General features: G+C 36.5%; 1 protein-coding gene across 3 annotated transcripts; it reads right to left on the bottom strand.

Annotated features, from left to right (window-relative positions):
- Window positions 1-9,094: 9,094 nt before the first annotated feature.
- LOC112602137 lies at window positions 9,095-11,335 on the bottom strand. 3 transcript variants are annotated; one of them, XM_025350075.1, is made up of 4 exons: window positions 11,177-11,317; window positions 10,850-11,078; window positions 10,132-10,767; window positions 9,095-9,435 (listed from the first exon to the last, which is right to left on the bottom strand). In XM_025350075.1, the coding sequence occupies exons 2-4, from the start codon at window positions 10,998-11,000 to the stop codon at window positions 9,188-9,190; spliced, it is 1,035 nt and encodes a 344-aa protein (XP_025205860.1). In that variant the 5' UTR covers window positions 11,001-11,078; window positions 11,177-11,317; the 3' UTR covers window positions 9,095-9,187. The 3 variants fall into 3 exon arrangements, with proteins under 3 accessions (XP_025205860.1, XP_025205859.1, XP_025205858.1); XM_025350074.1 differs by having other exon boundaries at window positions 9,095-10,764; window positions 11,177-11,335; XM_025350073.1 differs by having other exon boundaries at window positions 9,095-10,767; window positions 11,177-11,327.
- Window positions 11,336-11,806: the final 471 nt, after the last annotated feature.

Here is an 11,806-nt window from a genome sequence, read left to right as displayed (position 1 = left end):
TATATATTATCTCATTTTTCTATTATATATATAGTTATATATATTATATATAGTTTACATGTAAATCGAAATAAAACATAATGAACAAAATTATATTTATAGTTCATGTAATAGCATTAGCTTCGAATAGTTTCGGTTTTAGCTGTAATGAGATGCCCGTAGGTTATTGTTCATACGTAGAAGAGTACGAGTATTTTGCCAAAATATTTGTTTCTTTATTATTAAAGTTTCCCAGTCATGCAAAAGAATTAAATGAAATTCAGAAAGAATTTAATAATAGTATGATTCAGAATATTAATTTAAAAAATGATATACAAACTTTGAAAAAATATACTACATGTATGGATAAGATTCTTGATAAAAAATCAAGCGAGACATACGATAATCTTCGCCAAGAATACATTAACAATGCTCCAAATATAGAGATATTATGTAATGCCGATATTAAAAATATTCGGTATTATGAAAATAATGCTTTATGTAATATAAAAGATATTAAAATTGCTAATTGGTTTACCTCTATTTGGAAATTTATTACCAAGGGACCTAAAATTACACACGCAGCATCAGATACTGCCAATTTAATTCGATACGCATTAACCAAACCTAAATATTATTTCGTCGCTAGTTCTATGGGGATAACGGGTCTTTCTCTTAGTACAATACACGTATATAAGTTGTTAGAAGGGCAAGATCCGCGTATTGGTGAAATTAAAATAAAAACCGAAAATAATATAAAAGAAGATTATGAATTAGCAAAAGAATGTATCAATGAAAAAAATAATTTCGATGCTAGACATCGAGTTATTATAGAAAATTGAATTAAAAATAAACTAATATCTGGCAATTGAGGCGACGAATGCTAAAGTTCGCACATACCAACTGTTTTGATTACAACAATTTTCATTAGACTATTTTATACACCATCAATTAATCATCATTTTTTTCGCTCGTAGTTTTAATACTAACATATTACATATATGTATATACAGTGGAACCTCGATAACTTGAACTTCTATAAGTCGAATTTTTGATAACTCAAATTTTTTTTTTCGCCCATCCGATTCGAGTTATCGAGGTTCCACTGTATATATTTGTTATATATATATATATATATATAGTTATACATTTTATAAAGTATTAATGTGTATAATAGTAAATCAGCATCAATATGAAGAAGTCAAATGTTTTCTTCTTCTTGATAATCATAATCTGGAGCTCGATTTTATTAGTAAACTAGAATGGTATAAATAATTTAGATGAGATATGCAATAAGATACAATTGCGAGAGAATAACAACGGTACTGCTACTAAATCATCACCGACGAATGCTTCGGAAAAAACTCCAATGTCGGCTCTAGTGAGTCGCGCATCAATTAGAATTCCCTTTCACGGGTTCGTTAATAATCCAGAGAGTCGGGCTTACAAGTGCAAACTTCAGATGAATAAAGATTGCGGATCTGTGATTTACGAACCGCAAAGCATAGAAATGCCCAAAGGATTTCCCGAAAGCGGTCCGCCCGATGGACAGATTGCAGGAGGAAAGAGATTTCCTCAATTGGATCAATACGGGGGAAACAGATGGGTACTGAACGACATTAGCGATATAGTTGTCGGTGTAGACGACGCGCACGTCGAAATCACGTTAAATTGGTTTCACACAGCTGCGCATAAAACATCGACGTATCATTTGTACGGCACGATAAATGAATATGACGAGAGCAAGGAACCGATCAAACGATCGAATTTACAACATTTACGTACATACATTCGCAAATCTCGGTAACGATGTCGTGGAAAAAGTCAAACACGTATTGAGAAGAGACAAGTTGAACGCGAAAGGCGTGTTGTTGTCTATTTGGGATATAGCCGACACGAGTATGGCTTTTTATCAAGCCATCGATTACGTTTATGATGGATCGATCGTGCCCCAGCAACCGTCAACCGAAGAACCGGGAACGGAAAGTCCGGTACCGACGACTACGACTACGGAAAAAGCAACAACGACGACCGAGGATCCGTGCGGATCGCGAAAAACGCAGCAGCCGACGCCGTCGTGCGGTATAAAACCCGACAAATGTTACGATGCCGAACGCTTATGCGAGAGATATTACGCCAAAAGTCTGTGCAATTGTCATCAATTTTATCAATTCGGCGGAGTTTCGGGCAGTCAGGTGTGGCAGCAAGAATGCTTCGGTGTTTTGGTTTTCAACGACGACGTCAGTGTGTGTGATTGGCGTTTTAACGTAAACGTAGAAAATATCCCGTGTCCCAATCGAGCGTAAATACCATCATGTGTGTATTTCTTCTACTCGCGTGTGTTTTTCTCGGAAAATGTTTTAATTTTTTTTCCTTCTACTCGTATATTTACTAGTTAGTAGTGGTAGTGATGATCATACTATCGCTATAGCAATAACGATGATCATACTCAAACATGATTAACATTATCCAATACTGTGTTTACAATACTACTAGTCATATTTTTTTTTCTTTCAACGAAAAATAAAATTACTCTCTCGTAAAATTTAAAACTCGACAAACGTCATGAATGACGTCGACTATTGTAGCCATATTCAAGCATACAATACTATTAGTCATATTTTTTAAGCCCAAGTAAAAGTCAATTCCTCAAAACTTAGTCCCTCTCAACTTTTTTTTTTTCTGTTTGAACCGACGACGCCGCGGGGACTGCTTGCGCATTACTTCCGCGGAGTCCCTCTCAACTACCTTATACTACTAATATCTCTTATCAATTAATATATATATATATATTATATATACATACGTATATATATTATATATATAATATATTAATAATAATAATACCCTCATGCGCACTGTTAGCTCTATTGAAAGAGCACTGATCTCCGATATGTTCGCACATCGTATTTAAAGACTCACATACTCCCACCTCTTTTTATCTCCCAACTCTCCCATAAACATTTTAATGTAATAATAATAATATAATACAAACGATATTTTTTATTATTAATATCTAAATATATATATATATATATATATATATATATATATATATATACAATAATGAAGCTTATGTGCTAAAATGGATACATGGTACGTCAAGTCGAGGTGAAAAAAAAAATGACAGTTGACGGTTTTAAAACGACAAAAACGTTCCATTACAGTCTTTCACGCAATTGTGCATAAAGTTTATTACAACACTGAAATCAAAATCATCGCGTCCGTATCGCGTTTGTAGAAACTTTAAACATTTTATACGTTTCACGTCCAAATCTACATTTATATCTTGCAAGAGTTTCAAACATTTTTTACGCAAATCTACCGTTTCCATCAACAATATTTTATGGCTAGAAATTACGCCGCCTCGCGAATACGGCAAAGACGATACTCGCGCTCTCGGTGCGTCTAACGACGACGACGACGACTTGTACTTTTCGTTGTACATCGATTGATAATATTGGTATTTTTTGTACAAACTATTCTCCACGAATCTCTCTTTAATGTATTTCATCAACTTTTGTCGTTGATTGCTCGAAAAATCATCCAGACAGATTCCCGATTCGTCAAAAAGCACCAAACCGTCCGTAGAACCGTATTTGATGCATTTCTGATACAACTGCAACACCGGAGACGACCACGTGTAATCGTTTTTTATACAATTCCGTATGTTTTCTTGTTGAACTATATATTCCAGTATGTGAATTTTATTGAAATAAATACACGAAACGATGATTCGGACGTAGTTTTTATCTATCAAATTCACGGATCGCGCGTATTCGAAACAATCCAGACTACCAGATTGTATTACATAAACATCGACGGACGACGGATCGGCGTCGTGGAATTGTCCGCACGATTCGTGTAGAAATTTAAAACAATCCAAACGGCCAAATTTTAAAAACTCGACCGATACGCCGTGCCAAAACCAGTATAAACGCATACGTTCGATATGGGTATTGCCGTTGCATTCGTGACTCACGTCGAATTTATTATACGTAATGGTGCAGTCGTCGTCGGCATCCACCGGACATTGTATGTTGAATAGAAACCGCAAACACCGCAAGCAAACGTCTTGTAGATTGTCATCGTCGTGATGCTGTTCGTAGAAAACTTTCCTCAGAAATTTCACCAAAAAAATTCTGCTTGTGTACGAAGCCTGCAGCGTATCGGCGGCAGTCGCGTCCGTTATGGCGTTTGCGATGATTTTACAACAACTGTTTCGCGATTTTTGTAATTTTACGGGAAAATCGTAATCGTTTGATATTTTTGTAAAAACATCATCAGGCAGAGCGTAAGCACACAATTCCGATAACGCGTAGTCGTCGTCGTCGTCGTTCTACCGGACGAAATATCTATTTCACCAGGGTCACACGAACGCGCTGTTACTAATTGTGTTAAAACTCTTGGTTTTTCTCTCGAAAATATTACCACGACAAGTCGAGATCGCCAAACGAAAATGCAACAGTTTTCGCTTGTGCGATTTCTGTTGGACCCGTCGTCGCGATCGCTGTGAATTTTACCATATGACTCGGCGCCGATGCAAATACGTATCGTATTTAAAACGTTATTTTAATAACAACGCGTCGTTGGATTACGACAAACTAGCGAACATGTCGATATACGAGATAGAATTGGATTTGCGCGTGGAATACTCAAATTTGTATTTCAATGGCTACATCAATTGCAGACACGATAGACGAAACGAACTGCTGGGGTATTTATCTCGTGGTAAAAGCATACTCACCCGGCATTATTGGAAAGAAATGATTTTACAACTTAAAAAAAATCTCTTACCAACAAAAATATTACATACGCGATAAATACGACCTATTCGACGCGACGACGACGACGACGACTTCATATTCCGATAATATCGGATCTATTTATCGTAATCATAACAACCTCGATATATACGATCTTTGTAACTATAACAATACCATGAGCATCGACAACAACGAATTGATGCGTATTTATTATAATCTACGAGGCGTGGAATTATGGTGAGAGCCGCTCGGCGTTCGATACGACTACGACTGTTGCTGCTGTGCCGTTTGGTTGCCGTTCGACTGCGGCAACATACCGACAACAACGATTACCATCGCCACCGCAAACGCAAATCCAACAAAAAATTTGTTTACTTTTAACTTGATTATATTTCATTATATTTTTTCATATACTTGTGTGTTTTTATTGTATATGTATTTTGTATTGTCAACGACGAATTCGTCGAGTTCGCGATCAATAGCGTCACCCACATACCATTTGTCTCCCCTCTTTTCCGAAAACACGACGTTTCGGTCGTCAATCTCGTCGTCTATAGCCAATATTACTTTATTACTCAATTTCGGATGCCCGTCTTTCGGATACTGGGATTTTTCCTCGATTTTCGTGCATATATTTCACCGGTAAGCATGTTTATTTTGTGTTCGAAATAATCGATTTCACCGGTTTTTATGGTATGCACTTTTAGTCTTTTCTTCAGCTCCTCGCTGCCGTCCTCGTAGTCAAACGGGTTTAAATACTCTTCGGGATAGCGCATTTGTAAATTGTGCGCTCCCTCGGTATTGTCGACTTCGAAATACGTAATTATTTCGGATATGCTGTTCCACTTGTTTAAGAATCTCGCAAATTCCAATACTTTATAATTTCCAAATTCGGGAATACTGTTTTCTTGAAGCATGAAATATTCTCCAACAACGGACATGCCCACGAAACACCGCGAGTCCTTTGTCGGATAATATACGTCGGTCGTGGAAGTTTGCTATTTTAATTTTATATAGTCCGTCGCTCCCTCGTTGTACAATATACCGTAAGACTGATCGAATCGCGGCACAGTCTCTCGAGAAGTGGCCCGAAACGGCACTCTCGATTGCATCCAATAATGCGGATAGTTGACATTTTGATGATCGCTCTCGTAATACCCGTACGGATAATGCACGCCGCGCACCAGCAGGTGTGATTTTTCGGTAGAGTGTTTTATCATTTTACCCCATCTCAATAACTCCAAACCCAAGGTGGCTTTCGGATGTGTGTTTGTGGCAAAAGTCTCTTTTCTACTCAACGTTCCCAGCTGTCCGCGTTTTATCGTCGGGTGCAATATCCGCGAAGCCGTAAAGTCCCAGCGCGTTTTCGGTGTAATTTTGATTTTATTATCCAAAGCGAACGCGTAATTCGTATACTGCGAGCACATCATCTGCAAGTAACCAAAACCGATTATAGTTTCGTGCGCTATAAAAGTACCGTCGCTATGCCATCCCTTTTGATACGGCTTCTCTTGGACGGCGAGATTTATTTCCGCGCGAATTCTATCAAAAGTCGAGACGTTGTTGCGCGTATATTTTTCATATATATCGTAGTCACAGCCATGATTGTATATCTGAGCCACGAGCCACGGTCCGTACATGGATACGGCGTTCGGTCCGTCTCGGGCGTAACCCAAACTCAAGAATGGATTTTCTATTATTTTCAATATGATATCGCGTATCATCGATGATTTTAGTTCGCGCATTTTGTACGGAACGAGCATAAAGTACGCCAACAGAGTTGGGAAAATTATGGATATTTGAAACCAATTTTTCCAACCAGAGTACCAGTTTTTATTATACTTGCCGTCGGTCGTGCCGAATCGACTTTCCATCAGATTTATAACTGTAGATATATAAATTTCAACGTTACGTATCAAGCGCACGACCAACAGCAGTCTTCTTTCCGCGTCTTCTTTTTTAGCGCCAATAGTTTTAATCACGATTTTTCTAATACCATCATCACCACCAACACCACCATTATCGTCATTTATAAGTTTCCAATTTTTAATCATATTTTCGATTCGTTCATCGTCCACCTCGTGCGATAAAACGTTTAATTTTTTCGATTTTTTTGAATAGTACGCGTTCGCATAGAGTAATTTAAAAGCCATTATGATTTCGTTTATAGCGAATAGCGTAACCGTGCCGAAATCTTCGTCGTTGTGCGTGTATTTTATGATTTTACCAGAATGCTTGTTTAAATTCTCGTCGCTGTATAGTGTATACGCCAACGGCACCGGTATCTACCCATCTATACCATCTGTGTTCCATAGCTCGATTATCAACACTCGACGACAACATTGTTTCCGGCGAGTCGAATACAATAGCATCGCGAGCCAAACGAACGGACCACGATTTATCGTTGTTTTCAAATTTATAATCAACCGATTCTCTTTCCGCAATATGATCGATGATTTTATCATCATCATCATCTGGTGATGTTGGTATAACATTAATTTTGCTATCGGGAACACCGGTTTTATTACTATCACCACCACCACCATTGTCTTTGACATTTTTATTCACATCAATCGCCAATACATCATTTGGTTTTGGTTTTGTTGTCCCGTCGCCGCAAGAACACCGACACACCGAATACATGATCGCAATTACGATTATTAATACGAAAAATATTAATATATAAGTGTAGTTTATAGAAGTGTTAATCGGTTCGCGTTCGGCGTACAGACGCCGATAACCCTCGATCCCATTATACATAATATTATATAGTAGTGATGTTTGCTACCACTCGACAATCATCACTATATATTATATTGTTAAATATTAATACAAATTATTGGTTAATTTTTTCAATTGAAAAATGCAAAACAAAAATCCAATTTCTACATTGTTAATCGACGATACGAAAAACATCGATAGCAAATACGATGAAATAAGAAATAGAGAAATTCAATATAGTTTGCCGGATTTAAAAAATGTATACGATAGATTTTATGAAAAAGGTAAAGAGTCTTTCGAAATTAAAATGAATAATTACATTAAAAATACTGTTTTATCCGTATTGGATAGAGTTATATCGCATAGCAATGAAATTGTAAAATACAAATCTATCTACGACAAATTTAAAGAGGTGAAAACAAATTGTGATTTTAAAGAAAACGAACTAAAAATTATTATAGATAATTTTAATAAAGACGATGAAATACCCACAGTGTACAAAAAAAAATACGACAGTATCGGTAAAGCGAACATCATAAAAGAAATACTTTACTCGGTTAGAGTCATGTGAAAAAAAATTGAAAAAAACTCTAATGTTAAAGACAAAATAACCGAAATCGTGCAGAAGATGAGAAATGAGATTTTCGTGTTAGAACACACGCGCAGCGGATCCGCGAAAAGTGCAACAACTCAAATACGATTTGGAGAAAAAAAAAGAAGAATATTATAATTTATTATTGTATTTTACGGATGCTTTGAAACAGGTAAATATAAATATACACATAGCCGAAAAGAATATATCGGATATTATAGAATTATTGAAAAACAAACAAGACACGAGTGACGTGATATAGTTTTTAGAAGAAATTCTCAACAAAAACACTACCAAAACATCAAACTCTGAAAATCTTACGCAAACACAAAATGAAAATTTTATAGAACTCGAAAATTTTGATTATGAAAATTTGGATTTGTCATTATTAGATGATTTAGAAAAGCCTGTTTCACTACAAGACCCCGAAACCACTGTTCAATACATTCCGACGGACCGATATCCGCAAAATATCACGCCTACGGATCAATATACGCAAAATATCACGCCAACGAACCAACAGCAACAAAATATTACTCAAACGACTGTTTTATATTCGCAAAATATCACACCGTCGGACCAAAACACTGCTCAATTTTCACAAAATCCAATAGATATTGATAGTCAATTGCTGATGGAGCGTATTTTTAATAATGATAATACTAAATTTATGGGAGTCATGAATCAATATGAAATAGATGTTGGATTTATAAAAAAAACGGATGAAATCATTAAATTATGTTTGGCGCTAGAAGCACCACAACCAGTAGTTGCTTCTGATGCTGCTGCTGCCGCTGTTGCTGCTATTGATAATGTCGCGGCTGCAGTTGTTGCTGCTGCTGCTGCTGGTGATACTCTTCCAAAAACAAATGTTAAAAAATCAAAAAATATACGACGTGGATATAAAGAAAAGCGAAAAACAATCCGCACGGACAAGGAATATGAAAAAGCATTTAAATTAGCTCCCGTCGATAAAATCGATTAAAAATTTTATTACATACACACATATATTTTAACTTAAAATAATATACACATATATTTTTTTCCAACTTACAATATACACATTTATTTAATATAGAAAATTAAATTATTCGCGATTGCATTGCGTAGACGTCGTAGTTGCGGCGTCTCACGAGTTGTTGTTGTTTTTCACGCGCACGAGTCGTAGGTTTTTTTTACGATTCACGAGATTTCTACAAAATCTAGCAGCTACCGTTGTCGCACCCGTCGAGTCGTCTTCTTCTCGACGACAACGAGCATAATTGACATGATGATAATAATTTTGCTGTTGTTGCTGCAACTGATATTGATGCTGCCGTCGCTGCTGATGATAATGCTGCCGATGGTTATAGTAATGGCGATATCTGTTTCTTTTGCCTATAAATCCAAAATTAAAATTAGAATGATATACGTCTTCATTGTAATAATCACTACGATTATTATCATTTCTACGACGCTTCCATTTTTTTCGATCACAATCCTCTCTACCATCATCATCATCATCATCATCATTATTTCTCTTACAATCGTGATCGTTTCTTTGCGAAAATTGAAATTTTTCCAAAATCATACGAGCATTCTTTATATTTATATTTTCAATTTTATAATGTTTGGTGATTGTGTTTATGCATCGGCAAAAAGAACAGTAAGCGTTATTACGAGAACAATACGGCAGAGTGCCGATATTGTATTTCAAATAACCTATCAAGTATACCAATTTTCGAGAATGCAAAGCCCGATAGAACGGCTGGTGTTTATACGATAAAAACGTATCAAGAGAAGTGCCCGGGTCGCAATTCACGTACACGGTTTTGACATTGTATCTATCCAACAAGTCTTCTATACTGTTTACTAAACCGTGTATGGATGCATTTACAAACTGTCCATTTTTCATAATTATAAGAGAGAATTCTTTGAAAAAGTACAATTTAGAATCCTTGTATTTGGATGATTGTCCTATTTTCTCGACACGCGAATCGCTAGGATTGTAAAACTCATTTTCAACACAGATTTCCATACAATCCCCACAACCATTCGGATCTTTGCTCAAGTGATTGGACGATGAAATATTACCGTTTACAGCGTTATCATACATAGCTGCGAAATAACCAACGTACTCTCCGTTTCTACAACCATCGTCGCATTTTCTATTGGTATTTTCCACAAATTGCGAATACATATTCATCATTTTCTTATTAAAACTATCGACGGCGATCATCTTATAGTCGGTTCTAGTGCATTTCGGCGGATACCATATATTGTATTGTATGGCTGCTGATAATTTTGTATTTTCCACGGCTACGGGTATGGTTATTCCGTTTACATAGATAAGTATGTAGCGACGCGGAGAATTCGAACGGGTTTTTTCGATATTTTTAAGCACCAACTGATTGACCTCTTGAGTCGGTAAGTTTATGAATTCTTTTTCGTCGTGAAAATCATTAGCGTCCAACAGATCGTCGAGTTCATGTTCTGGAGGACGCCAATCATTGATGATTACATTTACACTATTGGTGTCGTCGTCGCTACTATCATCATCATCATCCGCGTCTTTTCCGTTGTCATCTATGATTTTTACTTTTGCATTTTCAACTGTATCGTCGAGTGGAATCATCGCTTCTTTCGTCGGTTGTTTGTCATTTGCGACTTTGGAGACGCTATTTTTGTTGTCGTAGTCGTCATCGATGATGCACGTTACAAGATTTTCTACTGTTAACAAAGAAAAAAATCACAATATTTAATAATTTAAAATCGGAATAGATGGAAAACGCACAACACTCGATAAACTTACCGATAAATTTTTCATCGACAATGTTGTTGTTATTATTGCTGTGGTAGTGGTCGTCGTCATTATAAATAGTTACTTCGGAATCGCTATAGTCCATTTCTCCATCATCGTTTATGATAAGTACGCTATTGTCATAACCATCCGAATCGTTCATTATGGACGATGGTGTTGATGAAAATTCAAAGCGGAGCGAGACTACGCTACACCAGTCTCTCCGGATAGCTACGACCGACTAACGAATTGATTTTTTTTCACAATTATATAGTAGAGAGTGAGATCTTGATTAAATATATACATATATATATTAAATGATGGATAAAAATACATTACCAACTTTCAAAGACGTGAATGTAATGTCTAAATTGGTGTTTCGTAAAATAATTTTCCCGGGATTTACGCAGATGCAGCGCGAAATGAGAGATATATTACATCCTCCTTGATTCGAGAACCCAACTCTGGATAAAAACGTACCGATTTGGGTTTTCGAAGACGAGACTCCGTATTTACCGTATATACCTAAAAACACGTCGTTCGGAGTTTACGTATTGCCCGAAGGTATAACGTCTTTGTACACAGTACCATTTGCCGCGTATTCGGAAACAACTAAGTTAAAAGAGGTGATATTGAATAAAGAAGTAGGATATTTAGACGGATTCGAACCCAACGCTAAGAAAAGAAAACCGAATAACAATATAAAAGACTATGTGGATGTTAAAATCAAAGACGATTGTAGAAAATTATCATCATTGAGGCGAGAGTAGGAACACGAGTTGAATTATTACGCTAATAGGAGTATGAGCGATGATCGAAGAAAACTAAATAAATCGAATAAGACGCCGTCGACGTCGGCATCGCTTACGAGCGATATTTACGACTATTCGAAAGACATCGTTTACAATGACTATGTCGATTATGACGACGACGACGACGACGACGAAAACAATCCATTTTCGAATGTAA

The sequence above is a fragment of the Melanaphis sacchari genome, unplaced genomic scaffold, assembly GCF_002803265.2.
Source record: "Melanaphis sacchari strain LSU unplaced genomic scaffold, SCAv2.0 Contig841_pilon_pilon, whole genome shotgun sequence".
NCBI classification, from domain to species: Eukaryota; Metazoa; Arthropoda; class Insecta; order Hemiptera; family Aphididae; genus Melanaphis; species Melanaphis sacchari.
Note: the sequence above shows the minus strand (reverse complement) of the source record. Positions and strands in the feature narration are given on the sequence as shown.